Source organism: Aquarana catesbeiana, linkage group LG07, assembly GCF_042186555.1.
Source record: "Aquarana catesbeiana isolate 2022-GZ linkage group LG07, ASM4218655v1, whole genome shotgun sequence".
NCBI classification, from domain to species: domain Eukaryota; kingdom Metazoa; phylum Chordata; class Amphibia; order Anura; family Ranidae; genus Aquarana; species Aquarana catesbeiana.
In genome coordinates this window covers 315,681,376-315,708,686 of record NC_133330.1, presented here as the reverse complement: position 1 = coordinate 315,708,686, position 27,311 = coordinate 315,681,376, and the positions used below count along the sequence as shown (strand labels likewise).

The window sequence follows — 27,311 nt, the reverse complement described above, 5'->3', positions numbered from 1 at the left end:
ATCGCTGGTGCAATGCTTTCCAGACTCCTGCAACAAAAAAATAATAAAAAAACTTTTTTTTTTAGCTGCAAAAAAATGTGCATTTATTATTTTTTGTCAATAGGTGAATTTATCCTTTAAGTTCTTTCAACCATGGATGCTCAGCATCACACATTGGAGTTGCCTAGGGTAGTCTGCTTGCAAATACAGCCTGCCTAGGAATGACCACTTCTCCAGACTGCCATCCAACCATCAAGGCATTTTGATATTCATATAACTCCTGCCAAGACCCAGCCCACTTCATGGAAGCTTTAGTACAGATTCTATGAATGGTGAAGGGACGTGGAAAGGGCATAGTCGGTAGTCATGACGACTGCATATGACATGTCCCTTGGCTTGTATTGACCCCTGCTGTACCGGAAGATTATCACTGCAGGGATAGGGGGATTCGACGAATAAAGATTTAAATTAAAACCTCAATCAGCAGCTCAAGGGCCACTTCTCATTGACTGTAAGTTACATTTCCTTTGCAGTATAAAAAAAATATTTCTTTTCTCGGACATCACGGGACACAGAGCCACAGTAATTACTGATGGGTTATAGGGTATCACTAGGTATTGGACACTGGTCACACCCTAATCAGGAAGTTCAACCCCCTATATAACCCCTCCCCTTCCAGGGATACCTCAGTTTTTACACCAGTGTCTTAGGTGTTGGACGTGTAAAGATGTCCTGTGCTGAAGCTCCAAAAGGAATATTCTAAGATCCTATACTGGGGCAAGCCAGGCGACCGGATCCATTCAAAGTGTCTTTTCATGGCCGAATTGGATGGTACCCGGGCCTCGTGTCCGAAGAAACGAGGTTTTACCTGTAACGCTTCTCTTTTTAGAGAGCTGGACCCGCGGATCAGAAAATGGCTTTAAACTTCCTAATTTCTGGCGAGGTGCTTTACAGGCCCAGAACTGAAGGATCCCCCTACTGATGGGGGCCCCAGTCTCTGACGGTTTTTCCACAAACGGAGCCCACCGTGAGAGGCGAAGGCTGGGTCTGTGTAAACTGAACCCTGCGGCCTGGATAAGGTAAGAGGAGATTCCACAGAATTTTAATTCTAGTGGCTTTTCTCCTTTAAGGTGAATGCATGCTGTGCCTATTGTGACCACCGGGGGCTGCCAAGAGCACAAACCTTTTCATGTTTGATCTGTCTCAGCGTCCGCTGCATTAGCTCTTCCTCCAGCTCCAAAGGTAGATGGTGGGGGGTTTTCTCTGCTAGGATGGTCCCCCCAGGCTAGGGAAAGGCTCAGGTATGCTGTAAGGCGGGTGAGACCGCACTGTCACAGCCGCTGCCGCCGCCGCCACCGAAGCCGCATTGCGATGCAGGGCCCATCACTGCCGGCCTCCTCCTTATTCCCACAACCCCAGCCTCCCTTCAGACTTGTCAGAAAGGGTCGGCTCGCGCGGGAAGCGCTCGTTTTTCAAAAACGAGGGGGGGGAAGGGGGGGCGGGGCGTCAGCACAGCGTCAGCGTGCCCAGACGCCCACAGTGCCAGAAAGCATGGCCATTTAAAGCACACTGTACAGGTGCTCTGAGCTTTGGAGAGACACAGAGCTGACAGTCGCATGTAAGGTGGGACACAGGCATTCCCCTAGGCTGCATTTACTAAAGAACACCGGACTGGGCATTTGGTAGCAAGGCTTTTAGCCAGACTACATCGCTCAGCAGTCAGTGTTCGCTTTTGATACCTCACACCTTGTTGCTTTGCACTATGGGTAGAAGAGGTTCAAGCACCCCAAGAACCAGAGGCACTAGGGGGTCTCGTTCAGGTTCTGAGGACCCCCTGTCTGCTACACCATCCCCTCCTGAGGGACCAGGGGCAGCTGGACAGGGAGAGCCATTGGGGTTAGGGGCTACATCTGCTGCCGGCACTTCAGCCCCTGTGTACATTACACAAGAAGTTTTTTCCTCAACCATTTCTGGATTAGAGAAAAAGCTAATGGCCGCGTTTACATCTTCACGCAGTGAAAGAAAACGCACAAGGCCTTCCTCTGCTTCCCAAGACCCTCAGTCAGAGGAGCTCTGGGATAAAGGAGATGAATCCCTTTCAGAGGATCGGGATGGGACAGATGATTCCTCTTCGGAGGATTCAGGTGGAGAGCGACCCTCTGCGACTTCCCAAGAGGAGAAAGTCTTAGTGCAGATCCTCACTGGTTTGGTCCGCTCCACATTTAAGTTGTCCCTACCTGAAACTACTACAGAAACCTCTTCTGCTTTGGGGTCACTGAAACCTTTCCAAGCAGCACATGCTTTTCCTGTTCATAATTTACTTGAAAAGCTGCTTTATTCTGAGTGGGATCACCCAGATAAGCGATTTCTTCCGCCGAAAAAGTTTTCTACACTTTATCCTATGGAAGAAAAGTTTATTAAGAGGTGGGGAATACCGGCCATTGATGCGGCCATTTCCTCTGTAAATAGTAATCTGACTTGTCCTGTAGACAACGCTCAGATGCTCAAAGATCCTGTGGATAAAAAGATGGACTTCTTATTGAAAGATGTGTTCTCTTTAGCAGGATCAGTGGCCCAACCTGCAGTAGCAGCGATTGGAGTCTGTCAATACTTAAGAGACCATGTTAAACAGGTCATCAAAGTATTACCTGAACAGCAGGCCCAGGGGTTTGCTAACCTTCCTGCGGCTTTATGTTATGCTGTTGATGCCATTAGAGATTCTATCGTGCAAACCTCTCGCCTCTTGCTTGGGTTGGTGCATATACGTAGAATCTTATGGTTGAAAAACTGGTCAGCCGAAGCACCATGTAAGAAGCTACTGGCTGGGTTTCCCTTCCGTGGTGAAAGGTTGTTTGGAGAGGACTTGGATAATTATATCAAGATGATCTCCTGTGGGAAAAGCACTCTCTTACCTGATAAGAAGAAGAGTAAGCGTCCCTCTTTTAAACGGACTCTTTCCCCAGCGCCAGGGGCATCAGCCTCCAGGCAGCCACGAGGGTCTCCTCCGTATGGGGCAAGAAACAAGAGTCAACCCCAGGGACACAAGAAATCCTGGGGGAAAAGGTCTTCTAAGCAAGACACTAAGACCTCTTCATGAAGGGGCGCCCCGCTTGCTCGAGTGGGGGGAAAGACTGCTGCAGCTCTCAGGGCCCTGGCAGAAGGACTTCCAGGATAGATGGGTGATCTCCACGGTAACCTTAGGGTACAGACTGGAGTTCCAAGAATGTCCCTCTCCTCGTTTCCTCAGATCAGGTGTTCCCAGAAAGCCAGAAGAGAAGCAGTCGCTCCTTCTAGCGATAAAGCGACTTTTGTCGCAAGAGGTCATTGTGGGGGTTCCCACAAAGGATCAAGGATTGAGACTTTGTTCCAATCTTTCTATGGTCCGAAAACCAAATGGGGACGACAGACCCATTTTGGATTTGAGAGATCTGAAACGATTCCCAAGGATGCAGTCCTTTCGTTTGGAATCAATTCAGACAGTAATCTCCGTCCTGCAGGGAGGAGAATTTCTGATATCAATAGGCATCAGAGATGCAGGCCTATATGTGCCCAGTTTTCCTGCTTAACTGAAGTGTCTGCAGGCAAAGATCACTGCTCTAAGGGAGCTGATTCTGACAGTCAGGGCCAAGAAGGGTCTTTCTGTCCGCCTTTGTATAAGGCTGCAGGGGAAGATGGTGGCTTCATTCGAAGCAGTTCCCTATGCGCAGTTCCAAGCAGAACTGTTGTAACACAGTATTCTGTTGACCTGGAACAGGAAGGTGCAGGCATTAAACTTTCCAATGCACCTATCGCATGCGATGCGTCAGAGCCTCAGTTGATGGCTCATACCCGAAAACCTACAGAAGGGGAAATCCTTCCTACCGGTTGCCTGGGATCCTCTTGCAGGCAGGACGGATGCGTTGGTGATTCCGTGGCATCGGCTCTCACCGATTTATGCATTCCCTCCCATTCTGCTACTGCCACGGCTCCTTCGCAGACTCAGGCAAGAAGGGAAGTCGGCACTTCTGGTGGCCCCCGTTTGGTCCAGAAGAACCTGATAAGCAGAAATAGCAGGGATGATGGTGGGTTCCCGGTGGACCCTACCGATACACCCAGACCTGTTAGCTCAAGGTCCTGTGTTCCAGCCTGCCTCACAAATGCTAGATTTGACGGGTGGGCTATTGAATCCCACGTTCTGAAAAATCGTGGGCTTTCAGGTCCTGTCATATCTACCTTGATCAAGGCAAGGAAGCCAGCTTCCAGAATGATTCATCATAGTGTCTGGAAAGCTTATGTATCCTGGTGTGAATCCAGGGGTTGGCATCCCAGGAAATATGTCATAGGTAGAAATCTGGATTTTCTACAATTAGGATTAGAGATGAAGCTGGCCTTGAGTACCATCAAGGGCCAGGTGTCGGCCTTATCAGTGTTGTTTCAACGGCCGCTTGCTTCGCATTCTCTGATCCGAAACTTTATACAGGGGGTGATGCGTCTTAATCCTCCGGTTAAGGCGCCCCTAAACCCCTGGGACTTGAACTTGGTTCTATCGGTGTTACAAAAACAACCTTTTGAACCAATACGTCAGATTCCTTTGGTCTTACTGACGAGGAAACTAATTTTCCTGGTAGCTATCTCTTCTGCTAGAAGAGTATCAGAAATAGCAGCTCTTCCCTGTAAAGAGCCTTACTTGATTATACACAAGGATAGAGTGGTACTGCGCCCTCATCCTAGTTTTTTTACCGAAGGTGGTTTCAGATTTTCATCTAAACCAAGACATTGTGCTACCTTCCTTTTTTCCAGAACCTTGTTCTTCGGAAGAAAGGTCATTACATTCTTTGGATGTAGTAAGAGCAGTCAAGACCTATCTGGAGGCAACTGCTCAGGTTCGCAAGACGGATGTCTTGTTCGTGCTGCCGGAGGGTCCCAATAGAGGACAGGCAGCGTCAAAAGCGACCATTTCTAAATGGATTCGACAGTTGATTATTCAAGCTTACGGTTTGAAACGGAAGGTTCCCCCGTTTCAGATCAAGGCACATTCCACAAGGGCTATTGGTGCTTCTTGGGCAGTGCATCACCGGGCCGCTATGGCTCAGATCTGCAAGGCCGCAACCTGGTCTTCAGTTCATACATTCACCAGATTCTATCAGGTGGATGTGAGAAGGCATGAGGATATCGCCTTTGGGCGTAGTGTGCTGCAGACAGCGGTACAAGGTCCTCAGGTCTGATAGCACCCTACTTGGTTGTGATTCCCCCCCCTCAGTTGGCATTGCTTTGGGACATCCCATCAGTAATTACTGTGGCTCTGTGTCCCCTGATGTCCGAGAAAAGAAAATAGGATTTTTTATTACAGCTTACCTGTAAAATCCTTTTCTTTCGACGGACATCACGGGACACAGAGGTCCCGCCCCTCTTCTAATACACCTATACTGCTTTGCTACAAAACTGAGGTATCCCTGGAAGGGGAGGGGTTATATAGGGGGTTGAACTTCCTGATTAGGGTGTGACCAGTGTCGAATACCTAGTGATACCCTATAACCCATCAGTAATTACTGTGGCTCTGTGTCCCGTGATGTCCGTCGAAAGAAAAGGATTTTACAGGTAAGCTGTAATAAAAAATCCTATTTTTTTTACTAAACGTAGAATTTAATTCTCCCCTTGTGTGGACCCTAAAACATAACTTAAACCCTAATATTACTACTTATCTTCTCCTTAACATTTTAAGCTGCCCAGGCACATCATTGCTTTGCATTGCACATGCACGTTAAAGAAGTGCGGATGTGTGAATTCAGCCCAAGTGTATCCAAAGCCAAAACTTACTTTTTAGTTTTGGATAGAATAGAGGAAAGGTTAGAACCTCTGTCAGGTTTTATTGCTGTTTGTGTCCCTGCTGGGTAGACTTACCCTCTCTATATGTACAGTATTGGCGACTAATGTTACCAGGACTAAAGGAAGGAGAAAACCTTACATTTTGAGTTGTCACTGGAACTGGAATAGGAGGAAACCTGCCTATGAATGTATTTCCCTTATTTTAGAGAGATTTCCTCTAACTTCTTGTCCTGTCTGCAGGACAGGAATAAAAGGTAATTCTCCCACATTGAGAGACAGACCATGAAAAAAAAAATAGTTTTAACCATTCCCTACTCTTTACTTGACTAAGATTAAAATTAAAAAATTGCGTTAGATATAGTTTAAGCTAACCCTAAAACGTAACACTTCACTCCTGATCGGACCCTCCAGTCTCCTCTATGAAGCGGCGGATGCAAATGGCCGACATCCATTCCTATCCGCTAAAAACAGTTGGATGGCAATCGTGTGTAAACGGACAGGCGGTTCCATTTCCATCCGACCACCCATAGAGGAGAGCGGGCTTTTGTGTCCACTCTGCCCAAGCGCAGAGGGGAGACGGAAATCACACTATAGGTGCTTTGAATTGAGGCAAGTACACACTTGAATGATAGTCAGTGTTCATTTGAGAGGTTTACACTCACTTTCACTTATTGGACCCTGAAAACGTCAATGTGGAGTCATCACTGCCCAATGCCAAACGCTACCCCATCCAATACTTGCTGCCTAAACCCACTGTTCCTCCAAAGACATGCTGGTAGTATTGTAGATAGAAATGCAGTAAAATACGTCAAAGATACAGTGTATAACCTATTGTGTATAAACTGTTTTCTTGTTTTAGCTTCAATAATATATATATATTTATTGGCTTTCAGGGCATATCTTTTACTACTGTTCAGAGGAAATATTTCAATGAGACAAAGGGTTTGGAATACATTGAACAGCTGTGTGCCCCTGAATTTAGTACAGTACTGATGGAAGTTAAAACTAAGTATGTTGAAATATATCACAGTAAACCTCTTATTACATTTGTTTCAACTGATTAAACCTTTGCCCCTATATTGAAGACATGCACAATGTGCAGTAACTCTTAATAACCAGATTCCATTGTCGTTAAAGTGTTACTAAACCCACAACAGTAAAATCAGTCTGTATATACAGTAAAGTATGCTGGTTATACTCACTGTGAAACCTAAGGGGTCATTCCTCTGCATTGTGTAGAAAGGCGGTTTGATCCTGTTTTCTCTGATCCTCCTCTTCTTTTACTGTCCCCAATCTGTCTTCTGATAGAACAGAGCCGTGGGGCACTCTGCACATGCTCAGTTTGGTGTGTATTGCTAGAGAGTTTTTTTTTTTTGGGAGGGTGCATGTGATTAGCACAGGGCCAATCAGCACTGTCCAGACAGAGGGTCAGGGGTCCTGCAGCATCATGGGACAGTCAGAGGAGAATGAAGACTCGCCCTACAAGCTTTAACCAGTGCTCAACTGGACACTAATAGATGTCACAAGACTGCTATATACTGCTGATGAGAAAGGTATTTGGCAGTTTATATTTAATAACACTATTGCATTTCAATGTTCTGTGTACTGTGGGAGACCAGATATAGTGAATGCAGGCTCTTGGGTTTAGTAACACTTTAAAACAAAATTTCCATGAAAATGTTAGGTCTGCTTTACTAACAGCTCCCCATCACCCAAATAGAACTACAGCACTACCCCCATCTATGCTATGGAGAGTACCAGAGGGGCGGAGCCCTATAGTCCTATCCTCTTTCTGTTATCTTGATACACCACAGAAGAGAAAGTGTGTTACTGGCAGGATTTTTTTTTTTTTTGGGAGGGTGCATGTGATCAGCACAAGGCCAATCAGCACTGTCCAGGCAGAGGGTAAGAGGTCATGCAGCCTCATAGGACAGTCAGAGGAGAATGAGAACTCCGCCTACAAGCTTTAACAAAACACTGATAGAAGACATAAGCTGCTATATATACTGCTGATGAGAAAAGGTATTTAACAGTTTATATTTACTAAAATAATTGCATTTTCATGTTCTGTGTACTGTGGGAGACCAGATATAGTGAATGAAGGGCCCTGGGTTTAGTAACATTTTAACCACTTGCCGCCCGCCATATAGCAAAATGACGGCGGAAAAGTGGTTTTGTTATCCTGACCGGACGTTCTATGACGTGATCAGGATAACAGAGCTGGCGCGCGGCCACGGGGGGCATGCAGCGTGGCGATCGAAGGTGCTGTGTGTCAGTCTGACACACCGCAACTCCGATCATGGTATGAAGCCTCAGACAGGGGCTTCTTACCACGTGATCAGCTGTGACCAATCACAGCTGATCATCGCGTGAACCAGGAAGTGCCGGTAAACGGCTTTCCTCGGTTCACGCTGACATGGAGAGCTGATCGGTGGCTCTCCCTGTCAGAGGGGGGTCTGTGCTGATTATCAGCACCGCCCCCATCAAAAGGTGCCCATCAGCTGCCAGCCTGCCCCCTCTAAAAAAAACGACCTGTCAGTGCCCATAAAAGTGCCGATCAGTGCCCCATCAGTAATGCCTGTCAGTGCCCCATCAAAGTGCCACTCAATAATTCCTGTCAGTAGCTCCTCATCAGTGCTGCCTATCCAGTGCCCATCAGTTTTTTTTTCCCAAATTGTCGGTCTTTTTCTGTTTATAGCGCAAAAAAATTAAAAACCGCAGAGGTGATCAAATACTACCAAAAGAAAGCTCTATTTGTGGGAAGAAATTGATAAAAATGTATTTTGGGTACAGTGTTGTATGACCGCGCAATTGTCATTCAAAGTGCGACAGCGCTGAAAGCTAAAAATTGTCCTGGGCAGGAAGGGGGGAAAGTGCCTGGTATTGAAGTGGTTAATCTGTACTCTTCTGGTTGCTAAAACCTCATTTGACAGTATTTTGTGACTTCAGTTTAAATCTCCAACTTTGTAATTGCATTCACTCAGGAACTATTGTCAGGGCTCTAGAGAACAACAAATAGATAAGGGGCTATCAGGCCTTAAACAACAGCACAGAAATATAAAATTATTGGTGGTGTCAAGCAATAAAGAACAGTACAGCGTCCAGGGGTCATCACTGGTATCCAGCCATAGAGAACTGAACTAGGAAGAAAAGTTACTGGAGTCTAACTACAGAGGACAGAGCGAGGGTAGAGGGGTCATCACTAGTTTGTAGCTACAGAGAACTTTATAGGAGAAGCGGTTACCATTACAGTCCAGCTATGGAGAACCGCACAGGGATGAGAGGTCATCACTAGTCAGTAGCTACAGAGTCCAATGCTGACATGAAAAGTCATCGTTGATAGACAACTGAATGTGGATGAAGGCTTATCACTAGAGTTTAACTATAGAGGCCAATGATAGAATGAGGGGTCATTGCTGGTCAGTAGCTACAGAAAACATTACAGAGATGAGGGGTCATCTCTAATCTGTAGCTACAAAGAACAATATATGGAAAAGGGGATATCACTAGCTGCTTCCCGACCGCCTCACGCAGATATACTGCGGCAGAAGGGTACGTGCAGGCAGATTAACGTACCTGTACGTTGCCCTTTTAAGAGGCAGGACGCGCTGGTAGCTCCGTGAACGCAATCGCGGGTCCCGCGGACCCGATGTCCGCAGGGATACCCGCGATTGTCTCACAGTGGGGAAGAACGGGGAGATTATGTAAACAAGCATCTCCCCGTTCTGCCTAGTGACACTGTCACTGATCTCTGCTCTCTGTGATCGGGAGCGGCGATCAGTATAGTGTCACACAGCCCCTCCCCCCACAATTAGAAACACTCCCTAGGACACACACAATCCCTACAGCGCCACCTAGAGGTTAACCCCTTCACTGCCAGCGACATTTTTACAGTAATCAATGCAATTTTTTAGCATTGATCGCTGTATTAATGCCAGTGGTCCCAAAAATGTGTCAAAATTGTCCGATGTGTCCGCCATAATGTCGCAGTCATGATAAAAATCGCTGATTGCCGCCATTACTAGTAAAAAAAAAATTTATTAATAAAAATGCCATAAAACTATCCCCTATTTTGTAGACGCTATAACTTTTGCGCAAACCAATCATTAAATGCTTATTGAGATTTTTTTACCAAAAATATGTAAGAATACATATCGGCCTGAACTGAGGAAAAAAAATGTTTTTTTAAATATTTTTTGGGGATATTTATTATAGCAAAAAGTAATAAATAATGCGTTTTTTTTTCAAAATTGTCGATTTTTTTGTTTATAACGCAAAAAATAAAAACCGCAGAGATGATCAAATACCACCAAAAGAAAGCTCTATTTGTGGGGAAAAAAGGACGTCAATTTTGTTTGGGAGCCATGTCGCATGACCTCGCAATTGTCAGTTAAAGCGACGCAGTGCCAAATCGCAAAAAGTGCTCTGGTCAGGAAGGGGGTAAATCCTTCCGGGGCTGAAGTGGCTAGAGTCCAACTATATTGAACAGCACAGGGATAAGGGTCATCGCTATTATTTAGCTACAGAGAACTGTATAGGGATGAAGAGTCATCACTGATGCTCAACTATATCCAGCAGAACAGGGATGATGGCTTATCAGCAGAGTTTACCTATAGAGGATAGTGATAGAATGAGGGGGTCATCATATGTATGTAGCTACAGAGAACAATACAGGGATGATGGGTCACGACCAGTCTTTAGTTACAGAGAACAGTACAAGGATTAGGGGTCATCACTAGTTTAGCTACAGAGAACAGCACAAGGCCAGAGGCGGCTCTAGGCTTTGTGAGGCCTTAGGCGAAACTTACTCATGAGGCCCCATTCACACCCATAATGGGAAAAAAAATTCAAGCAATAAAAATGGCTGCAAAAAGATGCACAGATCTAGCACACAGTTCATCAGCACCACTTCCAGTGCACCCTCCTCATCCATCAGACATATGCAGCAAATAAAACATCTGGGGCCCAGCAAGGTGGCAACCCCTCTAAGAATTTCCATTGTCTTGGGAGAATGGGGAGGAGATGTCACCGAGTCATTCCACATACACAGAGGAAGTAGAGTAGGGGATCCCAGCACAGCGAGGGGAGGGAGAGCTAGAGGGGGAAAGAGGGGGAGGGAGAGAGAGAGGGGGAGAGAGAAAGAGAGAGGGAGGGGGGAGAAAGAGGGAGGGGGGAGGGAAAGCGAGAGAGAGAGAGGGGAGGGAAAGAGAGAGAGGGGAGGGAAAGAGAGGGAGGGAAAGAGAGAGAGGGGAGGGAAAGAGAGAGGGGGAGCAAGAGATTGTGAATGAGAGGGGGAGGGAGAGAGGGGGTGAGAGAGAAGGTGAACGAGGGAGAGGGCGGTGAGAGGGAGGGGTGGAAAAAGGGTGCGCAAAAGGGGAGAGAGAGAGAGTGAGCGGGGGGAGAGAGAAGAGAGCAGAGGAGAGGGAGAGGGGGGAGTGGTGGGAAGGGGTAAGAGGGAGGAGGAGTGTGGTGAGAGAGAGTGGGAGGGGGAAAGGGGGGAGAGAGAGAGGGGAGGTGGAGAGAGGAAGGGGGGAGTGAGCGAGGGGGGAGAGAGGGGAGGTGAGTAAAAGGGGGGTGAGGGAAAGGGGGTGAGAGATCTCTAGCCCTGTCCTTGTCTGCAGCCCCTCCTGTGCCCATGTCCCAGTCTGTGAAGGCACTGGGGGGGGGGTCAAACAGCAGGGAGGAGCTGAAGAGTGCTGGGGGCCAGAGAGTGCTGGGGGGTGGGGGGCAAAGAGTGCTGGGGGCGAAGAGTGCTGGGGGGTGGGGGCTGGAGAGAACTGGGAAAGGTGGAGAGCACAAGAGGGGTGGGGCTGGAGAGTGCTGGGGGGAGCTTGAGAGGGGGCAGAAAGAATTGGAGTGGAGAGCAGGGGGGTGCTGGCGAAATGGGCGGAGCCAGGGAGGACAAGGAGGGGCTGGAGAGCAGGAGGGGCAGAGCCAGGGAGCACAAGGAGGGGCCGGAGAGCACAGGGATGGCAAAGAGGTTAGATAGGAGGACCGGTGAGGAGACTGAACATAGTGGAATTGATTTTTCCATATTTCTCCATGCAGCCACTGAATGATCACTTCTCCTCCTTTCCCTCCTGCAGACATTCAACGGCTGCATGGAGGAATATGGCAAAATCAATTCCACTATGTGCAGTCTCCCCACCGCTCCCCAGGCACACAGGGAGGCTGCACGGCACTCACGTTCTCTTCGGTCGGCCAGGCAGCATAAGAGCTCCTTCCTCTTCACACTCATGGGGCAGCTCAGCTGGATAGTTTCAGCGACCCCCCCCTCCCCCGGGCCCCGACTGCTGAACCAAATAGGAGGCAGGTGCGGAGCAGTTGGGTGAGCGGCGCAGGCTGAAGGAGCAGCTGTGGGTCCCACATGGACATAGTTACATAGTAGGTGAGGTTGAAAAAAGACACAAGTCCATCAAGTCCAACCTATGTGTGTGATTATGTGTCAGTATTACATTACATATCCCTGTATATTGCGGTCATTCAGGTGATTATCTAATAGTTTCTTGAAGCTATCAATGCTCCCCGCTGAGACCACCGCCTGTGGAAGGGAATTCCACATCCTTGCCGCTCTTACAGTAAAGAACCCTCTACGTAGTTTAAGGTTAAACCTCTTTTCTTCTAATTGTAATGAGTGGCCACGAGTCTTATTAAACTCTCTTCTGCGAAAAAGTTTTATCCCTATTGTGGGGTCACCAGTACGGTATTTGTAAATTGAAATCATATCCCCTCTCAAGCGTCTCTTCTCCAGAGAGAATAAGTTCAGTGCTCGCAACCTTTCCTCATTACTAAGATCCTCCAGACCCTTTATTAGCTTTGTTGCCCTTCTTTGTACTCGCTCCATTTCCAGTACGTCCCTCCTGAGGACTGGTGCCCAGAACTGGACAGCATACTCCAGGTGCGGGCGGACCAGAGTCTTGTAGAGCGGGAGAATTATCGTTTTATCTCTGCAGTTGATCCCCCTTTTAATGCATGCCAATATTCTGTTTGCTTTATTAGCAGCAGCTTGGCATTGCATGCCATTGCTGAGCCTATCATCCACTAGGACCCCCAGGTCCTTTTCCATCCTAGATTCCCCCAGAGGTTCTCCCCCCAGTGTATAGATTGCATTCATATTTTTGCCACCCAAATGCATTATTTTACATTTTTCTACATTGAACCTCATTTGCCATGTAGTCGCCCACCCCATTAATTTGTTCAGGTCTTTTTGCAAGATTTCCACATCCTGCGGAGAAGTTATTGCCCTGCTTTGCTTAGTATCGTCTGCAAATACAGAGATTGAACTGTTTATCCCATCCTCCAGGTCGTTTATGAACAAATTAAATAGGATTGGTCCCAGCACAGAACCCTGGGGAACCCCACTACCCACCCCTGACCATTCTGAGTACTCCCCATTTATCACCACCCTCTGAACACGCCCTTGTAGCCAGTTTTCAATCCATGTACTCACCCTATGGTCCATGCCAACGCATCTTATTTTGTACAGTAAACGCTTATGGGGAACTGTGTCAAATGCTTTTGCAAAATCCAGATACACCACGTCTACGGGCCTTCCTTTATCTAGATGGCAACTCACCTCCTCATAGAAGGTTAATAGATTGGTTTGGCAAGAACGATTCTTCATGAATCCATGCTGATTACTGCTAATGATATCATTCTTATTACTAAAATCTTGTATATAGTCCCTTATCATCCCCTCCAAGAGTTTACATACTATTGATGTTAGGCTAACTGGTCTGTAATTCCCAGGGATGTTTTTTGGGCCCTTTTTAAATATTGGTGCTACATTGGCTTTTCTCCAATCAGCTGGTACCATTCCAGTCAATAGACTGTCTGTAAAAATTAGGAACAACGGTCTGGCAATCACCTGACTGAGTTCCCTAAGTACCCTCGGATGCAAGCCATCTGGTCCCGGTGATTTATTAATGTTAAGTTTCTCAAGTCTAATTTTAATTCCGTCCTCTGTTAACCATGTAGGTGCTTCCTGTGTTGTGTCATGAGGATAAACACTGCAGTTTTGGTTACTGAAGCCCCCCGATTCACTCGTGAAGACTGTGGAGAAGAATAAATTCAATACCTTTGCCATCTCCCCATCCTTTGTAACCAGATGTCCTTCCTCATTCTTTATGGGGCCAATATGGTCTGTCCTCCCTTTTTTACTGTTTACATACTTAAAGAATTTCTTGGGATTTTTTTTGCTCTCCTCCGCTATGTGTCTTTCATGTTCTATCTTAGCCATCCTAATTGCACCCTTACATTTCTTATTGCATTCTTTATAAATTCTGAATGCTGTGGATGATCCCTCAACCTTGTATTTTTTGAAGGCCTTCTCCTTTGCTTTTATATGCATTTTTACATTGGAGTTAAGCCATCCAGGATGTTTGTTCGCTCTTTTAAATTTATTACCCAATGGGATACATTGGCTAATGCCCTTATTTAATATGCTCTTAAAGCAAACCCATCTCTCCTCCGTATTCTTTGTTCCTAATATTTTATCCCAATTTATGCCTTTTAGCAAGGTTTGTAGTTTAGGGAAGTTGGCTCTTTTGAAATTCAGTGTCTTTGTGTTCCCTTCATGTTTCCTATTTGTGTGATTTATACTGAAACGAATTGACCTGTGATCGCTGTTACCTAAATTGCCCCGTATTTCCACATCTGTTATCAGGTCTGTATTGTTGGTAATCAGTAGATCTAGTAAGGTTTTATTTCTAGTTGGTGCGTCTACCATCTGACCCATAAAATTGTCCTGCAAGACACTAAGGAACTGGCGAGCCTTAAATGAATGCGCGGTTCCCTCCACCCAGTCTATGTCTGGATAATTAAAATCCCCCATTATGATAACACTTCCCATCCTTGCTGCTAATCCAATTTGTGATAGGAGATCCGTCTCCACTTCCTCCCTCAGGTTAGGGGGCCTATAGCATACTCCCAGTATTATTTTCCCCTTAGCTTCATCCCTTTGGAGCTCTACCCATAAAGATTCCACCTCCTCCCTAGCCCCCTCAGTGATGTCATCTCTCACATTCACTTGTACATTATTCTTGATATATAGGCATACCCCTCCCCCTTTTTTACCCTCTCTATCCTTGCGGTATAGGGTATACCCTTGAATGTTTGCCAGCCAATCATGAGAGCTGTTGAACCAGGTCTCTGAAATTCCCACAAAATCCAAATCCTCCTTGTACAACAGTATCTCTAGTTCACCCATCTTGTCCGCCAGGCTCCTGGCATTGGTGAACATGCCACATAGTTTAGACCGGTCGCATATTGTCCTCGTATTGGGTGTTTCAAGATTGCAACTAGGATTTGCTACTATACTCACCTTGTGTTTTTGTGCTTTGGTTAACCTACCACTAATGCCCCCAATACTACCCTCTGGAATATCTTCCGCGCTGGCTATCACTATCTCTGGACCCTCCCCCCACATGCCTTGGAGCCGGGTGCTGTCATCCAGCCGCTGCCGCCAACTAGAGGCCTCTACTGTACCACTCCCCACATTTGCTGCCAACGGACCGGGACGCTCCGTGATGAGACCTTGACAGTTGACATCAGTGTTTGATCACAGGCAAATTAGGCGGCCGCGAGGCCCCTGTGAGTGCGGGGCCTTAGGCGATCATCTAATTTGCCTAATTAGAGAGCCGCCTCTGCACAAGGCTGAGGGTTCATCATTAAGCTGGCCATAGATGGAGCAATTTCCAGCAACTACGGGTTGCTGGAAAGAAAATCGCTCGATTCCCCCATCAACACAGTCGGTGTTGATGGGGGAATCCCTCCCCTTGAGCCATTGTATTCTCCCAGGGGGAGAACACAGTGAATAATGCTAGCAGCTATAATAGCCGCTGGCAATAATTGCATGTAAAATGTGGCAGGCTGGTTGTACCCAAGTTGATCAATCGGCCTGCCCATACATGATTAAAATCTTGGCTGGTCTCTGCTGAACGGGCGAAATTTGAACTGTCCACTTCGCACACGTTCCTGGAAGAGCTCTCAAAGTTTGGGAGCTGCAGCAACAACCAACTGGAGACTGGTTCAGAAAGTCACAAAGTAGATATTTGCCAACACACCATGGATAAACAAAGTAGTGTCCTAACTGATTATTTATTGCTTGATCACATCACAAGAAAAGTTCAACGTTTCGGAGTCATGCAGGACCCCTTCGTCAGGCATGTGATCATGCGTGACTCCAAAACGTTGCACTTTTCTTGTGATATGATCATGCAATAAATAATCCGTTTAAATGCTACTTTGTTGATCCATGGTGTGCTGGCAAATATCTACTTTGTGGCTTACTGCAGAGGAGAACACAGGGTTATATAAGGTGTCATTACATATAAAACATTTAGTTATAGGCTGATACAGATATGACAACTTTGTTTAATGTAACAGTAAGCTTACACAGTAGATCCAATCATTTTGCATTGCATAGCTGAATAGACCTCTAAACAAGTAATTTCTTTATGATTAGGTATTACTGCTTGGCTGCTGTTGCTGCTTTGCTGAAATATATCGAATTCATCCAGAATTCAGTCTACGCTCCCAAATCTGTCAGGTTTCGATTCCAAGGAAGTGAGCAGACCGCTATGATCGATTCTGCTTCCGCACAGAACCTTGAACTTCTGGTGAATAACAGAGATACTAGGTTTGAATATGGCTTGTATATGCAGGATTTCATTATGTGGAGCTGACCACTGTCTGTATGCATTCTGTAATCTTGCTGGTCTAACTATCAAATGGTTTGGTGGCTTTGATTGATATGTAGTCACACACAATCAAAACTTCAACCATATTGTCCATGGCTTGATTGTAATCTAGCCTAATATATCAGTAGTAGTACACAAGGTCACTAGGGGGCCAAGTATAAGTGGGGTGATCTTGGACAATGCATCTTGGGAACTGTTTGTAATCAAGGATATATTATAGGAGAAGCTACAGATTAAGACCCCATACACACTATTAGATTTTCTGCAGATTTTTGTCTTCAGATTTACCAAAACCATATAATATGAGGTCAAACCTTAAGAGTTTCAATTAGTATGCAATCAGGCAGGCCCTTGCACTACATGGTTTTGGTAAATCTGAAGACAAAAATCTGCAGAAAATCTAATAGTGTGTATGGGGCATTAGCAGGAATGGGACCCTATGCAAGGTAGCATCTTTGATCCCCATCCCTTCTATTATCATTGATAAGACTTTCAATAGGCACAGAGAAACCACACCATTTGTATTGTCTGTACTGGTATAGCCCCATCAGACAATACTGCCTACAAATGAATCCTGTCTTGTGATGTGACAGGTAGGTGCACAATGTTTACCAATTGCCCTTGGTTTACTACAGGAGTATAAAGGTTGCAGTTGGGCCCCAGGGCATAAATCAGGCTAGGATCATGTCTAGTTTGTCTTGCAGGTGATGAGGCTCGGCTTGTGGGGAAATGCTATGTTTTTGTGGCAGGCATGTACCCACTGTATTTGTAATCCCTTACAAATGCTTTTCTGAACCAAAGCAATGACCTATTATTTATGTTCTCTTTTAAAATCTTGAAGGTTTCCATTCACTCGGAGGGTTGCCATGTGAAGAACTCGGTTCTTGCTTTGGTGTTACTCACTTTTGTAAGCTTTCTGCAGTGCATTACTAGCCATTCACTTCTATAGCTTTAGACCACACTGCCAGCCTTGTGCTGAAGCAACCATAAACTGGGGGAATGGGGGGTGGTATGGGTAAGTTTTCCGGTTAAGCAAAGACAACTGATGTTTCAAAAACCTAATGAGTGAGACATTCACATACAGGCTTGATATGCAAAAGAGGCATTTACCCAAAACTTCTCTTTGTGGGGTGTTTTCTTGAGCATACCAAAAACTGTTGAGTACTGTCCGTGATACTTTTTTATTTGCACTAATATCCTGATTTTCAGGACAAGCTTTTAGGGGTGTACCCCCTTCTTCAAGATCCAAGCAGTACTTTTTCTTTTGCTTGGACCTTAAAGAAGCTTGGACCTTGAAGAAGGGGGTACACCCCAAAAGCTTGTCTTTAGAATTTGGATGTTAGTGCAAATAAAAAAAGGGATCGCAGACAGTACTCAATTGTTTTTGTTTGCAAGTGCACTAACATGGCTGCAATCACCTCAGACTTTGAGCAAAGAAAAATTTATTGTGCTAATTTCCATCGCAGGTTATTGCAGTCCAGTTTGATTTCATCAGTTTCTTTCCTTTGAATTTGGAATTGTTTCTGCTAAAGGCCAAATTTAGTCTGCTCACACACATACAACACACATGCACTAGTAAAAACTCAAAGCAGCTTAAATGCAGCAAATACTATATTTTGCAGTTAAGTGTATGTAAACTCTGATGTTGAACTGCTTTCTTTGCCCCTTTTGGTCTGTTTAATACACTATTAAAAGTGTGAACTTTCCAGAAAGTGTGAAGCTGATAACTTCCTGTGCTCTCTGCCTCTGGTGCACTTCTTATTGGTTACATTGTTCCCAGCTATCCCTGTTGACTGCAGAACACCTCACTCCTATGGTATGGATAGAAGGAGAAGGGAAGGTACCCTAACACACTCCCTGTACTAGGGTGACAACAATGGTCCTCCCTACATACTGTACAATAAGTGATCCTTGTCACCCTAGCACAGGTCATGTGTTACTGGCAGGATCACCAGGTAAAAATAAAGGAAAAAAATTATGAGAAATCCAATATTCTGGTTTTGTTACAGGAATGTGAGGTAAGGGGAAATCTTGGCTGTGTGGAGACCCGAACAAAGCCAAGGATCTAGTAACCCAGAAGCGATGTCATGACTTCACTTCCAGATTACTGCCATCCTAAAGGCGCCAGTTTAAAAAAAATAGAAAGTATTGAAAAACGCTGATCTTGAAGTTTTGAATTCTTTCAAGTGCAGAGGAGGGGTTTGGGGTCTTATGGACCCCAGGTCCCTCCATAAAGTGTACCCGTCACTGCCTATTACTTTCACAAGGGATGTTTACATCCCTTCTGACAGCAATAAAAGTGATAAAAATAGGACAGTGTAAAAATAAAAAAAATGTAATCTACACAATATCGGAACCTGTTATTGGTTATCGGCCTGAAAAATTGGTATCGGCCCTGAAAAAACAATATCGGTCGACCCCTAGTCTTAACCATTCCCAAAACTAAAAAAGAATGGCTTCACACACTATTTACCTCATTTTACATTTGCCTGTCTTATCGTGAGTCCTACACACGAGCGGAATGTCCGACAGAAAAAATCTGACGGAAGCTTTTCATCGTATATTCCGATCGTGTGTTTGCCTCATTGGACTTTTCTTTTCGAAAATTCTGACTGACCTAGAAATAGAACATGTTCTAAATATTTCCGACGGAACCAATTCCTATTGGGAAAACCGCTCGTCTGTATGCTGTTCCGACGGACCAAAAACAACGCATGCTCTGAAGCAAGTACGAGACGGAAGCTATTGGCTACTGGCTATTGAACTTCCTTTTTCTAGTCCCGTCGTAAGTGTTGTACATCACCGCGTTCTTGACAGTTGGACTTTGGTCGGACTTTGGTTTGACCGTGTGTAGGCAAGACCACTTGAATGGAATTCTGTCGGAGTTTCTTCAGAGAAACCTTTGGAGATTATTCCAACGGCCATGTGTACGCGGCATTAGAGATATCTCAGCTCAAATGCAGGTTCCAATACAAGACAGACACCCCGTTCACAAGCAATCTATTCCTCTCCGCACTTTCCATAGTTTGTGCTGCCTGTTCATTTTGTGATTCTAGGAAATTTGAGAAAATGGTGGAGGTGTCAGAAACCATGAAATTAGGCCGAGACAGAAGTACAGTTAAATCACACTTGTTTAATAATAAAAGTAAAAAGAACAAACATAGTCAAAACATAGCCAAAGTTCAATCAAACTATCCGGAACGGATAGTCAGCCAAACCAGAAGTCAGGGATCAATGTAGTGGAACAGCAAGCAGGATCTGGAGCCAGAAGGGATGTCAGCAAAATAAGTCTTGAACAGGATTGCAGGAGATTTCTGTGATGTTGTCCAAGGCGAAGGCAGTGATCCTCTGGACTGGACGGCTTAAGTAGGCAGGACTGACGAGCAGGATATCATCAACAGCTGAGTAACTGTGGAGAGATAGGAGCTGGCAATTAGCCGACAGCTGAGCGGCCAGCTCAGAGAAGGAAGGGCTGAGCCCAGCCCTGACAGGAGGACCTCTACTCTCAAATATGTAGCCCATGGGTTCTTTATATGGACCTCCTACATTCCAAACTTTTTTGCCATTAAGTGACCACAATGATCCGCAATCATCCTGACCTCCCCCTCTACTCCTCTGTTTTCTCCAACTCATCTGACCTTTCTTTAACTTGATAAATTTATGAACCACCCTGGGTGGCCCCCACACTACATGTACACTCCTCCTGTACCTCTCTGTAAGTCTCCTCTTCTCTTTCCTGTTTCCCACACATCTGTTGGTCTGTTTGTTTCTACATTTTTTGGGGAAATCCCTGGTGACCCCATATTTAGATCAACATAATTAGTCTTTCTTTACTCACTATTGGACTAACCCTCAGGTTTCACCACTTTCAATATTCCCTTTTATCACATTTTGATGATACAGATCTTTTATATGTAATATTATATTATTTAAATACAATTTAGAACATGTCTTTTATTTTTTTATTATCAAGGAATAATCATAGCCTTTTTGGGGTACTGAATAATACTAAAACACCAGGAGGGAGTCGCAGACTCAGGGCAAATATCCTGGAGCCTCTTACTGACCTTGAAAGCATCAACACGAGGCTGGACTGTGTCCAGGAGTTTCTTGAAAATGAGGAGCTTTTCTTCAATCTCCAGTCAGGTGAGTTTCATCATCTGTGCATGGAAAACTACAAGTCCCCGACATTCTTTGCAGCTGTCGGCTTATAGTTTTCAATGAACTACCACGTCGCTGTGGAAGTTCATTGAGTCTTCCCGTCAGATTGTATCTGTGTGTCTATGATGTACAGGCACACAGATACACTGACAGGTCTGCAGGAGACACCAGTGATCTGCTGATTGGCTGGCAGGGTGTGCCAAAAAACAGGGGGTCCGAATTTGAAGATTCACATGCACAAAGTCCAAAGAGAGTGCCAAAACGGGTTGGCTTCTCTGTATTGGTGCAAATAAGTATTAAAAGCTTTTGCTCTCTCAGACCTTTTATTTGGTACTCTTATTGGACTTTGTACAAGTAAATCTTAAAATAGAAATTGGTAAAGTCTGACATACTTCAGGAGACAGTCATAGACTGGAGACACATTACACTGAGAGTGCTAGAGATCACTGCCATCACAACAGTTTGACAAATCAATGCTTTCACATTTGTGCTCCCTACAGACCCCTTAAAATTATTTGTGCTGCAATCAATATTTATTTATTAAGGAAAAAGAATGCACATCACCAATCCGCACATCAGCTGAGTACTTTAGAAGCTCCAGAAACAAAAAATAATAAATGCAAAATCTGCAAAAAAAAAAATTGCATTTATTATTTTTTGTTAAAAGGTGAACTTATCCTTTAAAATTCTGCCAGGAATAGGGGGGAAATCTCCCAATAGACACACTGTCTAAGAGGGGATTTACTTTAAAACCACACCTACTCTATGCAAAATGGGAAAAAAAAATTGGGTTTGTGTATACTTTAAGTGTTTTTTTAGATATATCTGTAAATGTGATCTTCTCATTGCAAATATTTTTTTCCAGTCCTTTCCAGATTTTTGGATACAGAACAGCTTCTTTCTAACCTTATTCAGATTCCAAAGCAGGACACGGTATGTACAAATATGTGGTAGTTGAGATATATGATCCATATTATGAATAATTGAGCTGAATGCAAGGGTTAAAGGGTTTTTTTGATCTGATAGTTGTGCACCTTTCACTATGAGAGTTCAGTGGTCAACTTTCTTGATGCAGAGGGCCCCAACTGCAGCCCTGGACATCACCAAAGGGCCACACATAATGTTTAGTAAATGTAATTCTACAAAGGACTGTCAGAGACTGCATAAATGCAACAGAAGATGGTCAAGGACTATGGGCATGCTACACAAAATGGTTATAGACTGTCATAGAAGTTGTTGGAACAAGTAAAATCTAGATGCTGGATTAAAAGTCTGAGTAGATCAGTCACATTTTGTCAACAAAAGCGGGGTGTCCCAAAAACAGGGGGTCCAAATTTGAAGATTCACATGCACAAAGTCCAATGAGAGTGCCAAAACGGGTTGGCTTCTCTGTATTGGTACAAATAAGTATTAAAAGCTTTTGCTCTCTCAGACCTTTTATTTGCCACTCTTGTTGGACTTTGTACAAGTGAATCTTCAAATAGAAATTGTTGAAGTCTGACATACTTCAGGAGACGGTCATAGACTGGATACACATTACACTGAGAGTGCTAGAGATCACTGCCATCACAACAAGTTTACAAATCAATGCTTTCACATTTGTGCTCCCTACAGACCCCTTAAAATTATTTGTGCTGCAATCAATATTTATTTATTAAGGAAAAAGAATGCACATCACCAATGCAATGTAAAAAGCGTGAAATAAACAAAGTAATTTACGTACTAGAAGGCAGTCTAAAAATTAATTATTCCTAGGTGAGGAAACCACAGACTATTCAAGGGATGTGCAATGTATGACAAAGGGCCAAATGTTGCCCCTGGGCCGCTGGTCAAGCACCAGGGTGTTGCACAAAAGAATCCTTATGTTCCCAGCTGTATAAAGAGAATAACTTACTAAAAACTTTGCTTGCATATGCAGCAATTTAATTAGATAAGTGTTATGTTTTTGTCTTCTTGGTGATTATTAATAATAGGGGCTCCTAATGTTTTCTTCTCTAGAGTTGGAATCATAAAGTGAACATTTGACTAGGCTGTGGTCATTAAAGTCTGTATGATGTCCGTTTTTACATGGGCACCTTTAAAATCCCACTTTTCTTTTCAGTGTATTATGGTCATTCAAGTGTTTATATATTTTTAGCAACAGAGTATGAGCTTTCAAAACAAGTCATCACTGACCCTCTGTAGCTGCAAGCACTGTGGAGCAAGAAAAGCAATGAAGTTGTTCACGTCAGGTCTTACCATTCTGATCTCTTACTGTTTACTTTACAAATTAGAAAGCTGGAAATAGACCTGGGGATTACTTTGTCGTCGGGAGCACGTACAAAAATACTTACTATGTCTTTCAGATCCCCCATATGTAATAAATATCAGGAATCAAGGTGTAAGATAGTAATACGTTGGTACCATACCTCCACTCTTACATTTTATATATATAATATATATATATATATATATATATATATATACACACAGTTAGATCCATACACATTTGGATGCAGGCACAATTTTAGTTTTTTCATATTCAAGCTATAGTTAAATAATTGAGAATTCACACTCTCAGGTTTAATTTGAGGGTATGTACATCCAAATCGAAGGAAGGGGTTAAGAATTACAGCTCTTAAGAATAGCAAACCCCCCTTTTTCAAGGGACTAAAAGTAATTGGACAATTTAATCAAAAGCTGTTTCATGGCTAAGTGTGGGCTACTCCTTCATTATTTCTTCATCAATTAAGCAGGTAAAAGGTCTGGAGTTGATTCTAAGTGTGGTATTTGCATCTGGAATCTATTGCTGTGAACCTACATCATCCATTTAAAGGAGCTGTCCATGCAAGTGAAATAGGCCATTGTAAGGCTTCAAAAATGAAACAAATCCATCAGAGAGATAGCAGCAGCATTAGGAGTGGCCAAATCAACAGTTTAATATGTTCTGAGGAAAGAAGAACGCACTGGTGAGCTCAGAAACATAGTGGATGATCGCAGGATGCTCTCTATGGTAAAGAAAAACCCATTTACAACATCCAGACAAGTGAAGGGCACTCTCCAGGAGGTGGGCTTATCATTGTCAAGAGAAGACTTCACGAGAGCAAATACAGAGGGTTCACTACAAGGTGCAAACCATTCATAAGCCTGAAGAATAGAAAAGGCAGATTAGACTTTGCCAAAAAACATCGAAAAAAGACAGATCAGTTCTGGAAAAGCATTCTTTGGATGGATGAAACTAAGATTAATCTGTATGAGAATGACGGGAAGAAAAAAGTGTGGAGAAGGCTTGGAACAGCTCATGATCCAAAGCACACAATGTCATCTATGAAACATGGTGGAGCTTGCAGTGTGATGGCATGGACATGCATGGCTTCCGGTGGCACTGGGTCATTGGTGTTTATTGATGATGTGATAGAAGCAGCCAAATGAATTCTGCAGTGTTTAGAGATATACTGTCAGCCCAGATTTAGCCAATTGCAGCAAAGTTGATTGGGCGATGCTTCACAGTACAGATGAACAGTGATAAAAAAATCGTACTGCAAAAGCAACCCGGGAGCTTTTGAAGGAAAAGAAGTGGAATATTCTGCAATGACCGAATTAATCATCTGATCTCAACTCAACTGAGCATGCATTTCACTTGCTGAAGGCAAAACTATAGGCAGACAGAACCACAAACAAAGAACAACTGAAGATAGTTGCAGTTAGAGCCTGGCAAAGCATCAGAAAGGAGGAGTCTTTGGTAATGTCCATGGGTTCCAGACTTCAGGCAGTCATTGCCAGTAAAGGATTCTCAACAAAATATTAAAAATTTACATTTTATTTATGATTATATTAATTTGTCCAATTACATTTGAGCCCCTGAAATAGGGGGATTGTGTATAAAAATGATTGCAGTTCCTAAAATTAAAAAAGTATGACAATTGTGCCTGTGTCCAAATATGTATGTATCTAACTGTATGCGTGTGTGTATGTATGTGTATATATATATATATATATGTGTGTGTGTGTGTGTGTGTATATATATATATATATATATATATATACTTATTATTATTATTAATATTATTATTATACAGGATTTATTTAGTGCCGACAGTTTACGCAGTGCTTTACAACATTAGGGCAGACAGTACAATTACAATATGATTCAATACAGGGGGAAACCAGAGGGCCCTGCTCTTTAGAGCTTACAATCTAGGAGGGAGGGTCAAGTTATACAAAAGGGTAATAGCTGTGGGGGATGAGCTAATGGAGAAAATAGTGCAGTTGTTAGATGGAGGCAGGATAGGCTTCTCTGAAGAGTAAAGTTTTCAGGGATCGCCTAAAAGTGGATACATTTGGAGACAGTCTGACAGATTGGGGTAGGGAATTCCAGAGGATGGGCGAGGCTCGGGAGAAGTCCTGGAGGCGGATATGGGAGGAGGTGATGAGGGAGCTAGAGAGCAGGAGGTCTTGGGAGGAACGGAGAGGGTGATTAGGTTGGTATTTTGAGACTAGGCTAGTGATGTAGCTGGGGGCAGAGTTGTGGATGGCTTTGTAACTTATTGTTAGTATTTTGAATGTAATTCGTTGGGCGAGTGGTAGCCAATGGAGGGATTGGCAGAGAGGGGTAGCAGACACTGAGCGGTTTGTAAGGTGGATGAGTCTAGCAGCAGCATTCATGATGGAATGAAGGGGGGATAGTCTATTTAAAGGTAAGCCAATGAGGAGGGAGTTGCTGTAGTCGAGGTGAGAGATAACCAGGGAGTGAATCAGGAGCTTTGTGGTTTCATTGGTTAGAAAGGGACGTAGTTTAGAGATGTTGCAGAGGTTGAGGCGGTAAGCTTTGAAAAGTGATTGGATGTGGGGCCGAAAGGAGAGTTCAGAATCCAGGATAACACCTAGCACCCTGACATTTGGGGATGGGTGGATGGTTGTGCCATTGCCCTTTACAGATAAGTCAGGGGAAGAGGCACGTGGGCGAGGAAATATTATAAGCTCGGTTTTGGACGAGTTGAGTTTGAGGAAGTGGTGTGACATCCATACAGATATGTCGGTTAGTAAGTTAGTGATGCGTGAGGAGACTGATGGAGTGAGTTGAGGGGTGCAGAGATAGATTTGTGTGTCGTCAACGTAGAAATGATATTGAAAGCCATGAGAGGCTATCAGCTGACCCGGGAAGAGGTGTAGATTGAAAATAAAAGAGGTCCAAGAACAGAACGTTGGGGGACCCCGACGGAGAAGGGAAGAGAAGTGGAGGAAGTAGAATTGTAAGTGACACTGAAGGTGCGTTGGGATAGGTAGGATGAGAGCCACTGAAGAGCACAGTCACGGAGACCGAGGGAGTAAATAGGATATTTTAACTGGGAGTCAGACATGAAGCTTTGTGAAGGGTGGAGGGGGAATAAAAAATATTTTCTACTAAAGTAGTACTAAAGGCTGAAACTTTTTTGCATGGATAAAATCATTTTAGCAGTATCTTTAGACTGTCAGCAGATCGGCCTCTACAAATTTGGCACATTGCCTAAGAACTGAGCATGTGCAGAGTGGTGTGAGGCAGTGTATTACTGGATTTTAAACAGTATAGGCACTTATTTTTAATGTTTTCTACAGCTATACCTGCAGAAGGGGCCAGCCTGAAGTCATCTAGCAGGACTTAATTTTCTAACTAAAGTTTCACTTTAAAGTCATTTTAAATGTTGCATTTTTTTTTTTTTTTTTTTAAACAACAAATTTGTCGTACTTTACTTGCTCTGTGTAATGGTTTTGCAAAAAGCATCCCTGATTCTTTTCTTCTGGGGTCCCCTGCCGGTGCTTCTGGCTCCTCTTGCCTTCAGGGTGCCCCATAGCAAGCCGCAAAAGTGCAGCCTTTAGAATCACTCACGTCCTTCTCCTGCCCAAGACTACATGTCCCATGAGGCATTGCTCCTCACACATTCACAAGTTCTCAGGCACTTACTGACATGTATGAACAGTGTACTAAGCTGTATGTGTGGTGCGCTATATTTTCTGACATGCTAATAAATAATGCATTCTGTATGCAGGCCAACTAATCGGCTGACCAACTAATCGATTACGAAAATAGTTGACAACTATTTTCATAATCTATTATGCAGATTAGTTGTTTCAGCCCTAGGGATTTTATGTGATAGACCAACACAAAGTGGCACATAATTGTGAAGTGGAAGGAAAACGATAAATGGTTTTCAACATTTTTGCCCATTCTTCCCTGCAAAATAGCTTAAGCTCTCTCAGATTGGATGGAGAGCGTCTGTGAACACCAATTTTCAAGTCTTGCCAGTTGCCACAGATTCTCAATTGGATATAGGTCTGAACTTTGACTGGGGCATTATAACACATACATATGCTTTAATCTAAACCATTCCATTGTAGCTCTAGCTGTATGTTTAGGGTCGTTGTCCTGCTGGAAGGTGAACTTCCGCCCCAGTCTCAAGTCTTTTGCAAACTCTAACAGGTTTTCTTATAAAATTGCCCTTTATTTGGCTCCATCCATCTTCCCATCAACTCTGACCAGCTTCCCTGTCCCTACTGAAGAAAAGCATCCCCACAACATGATGCTGCCACCACCATATTTCATGGTGGGGATGGTGTGTTGAGGGTGATGTGCAATGTTACTTTTCCGCCACACGTTTTGTTTTTAGGCCAAAAAGTTCAATTTTGGTCTCATCTGACCAGAGCACCTTC

At 44.1% G+C, this 27,311-nt stretch overlaps 1 protein-coding gene across 1 annotated transcript in view; it reads left to right on the top strand.

The window, feature by feature from the left end:
- MSH4 (mutS homolog 4) overlaps positions 1-27,311 on the top strand; it is a 111,243-nt gene that overhangs the window by 24,604 nt on the left and 59,328 nt on the right. The window contains exons 5-8 of the mRNA XM_073592078.1: positions 6,678-6,793; positions 16,250-16,423; positions 20,458-20,630; positions 21,511-21,578. Of these exons, the coding sequence (XP_073448179.1) occupies positions 6,678-6,793; positions 16,250-16,423; positions 20,458-20,630; positions 21,511-21,578 (531 nt within the window). The remainder of the gene's footprint in view (positions 1-6,677; positions 6,794-16,249; positions 16,424-20,457; positions 20,631-21,510; positions 21,579-27,311) is intronic.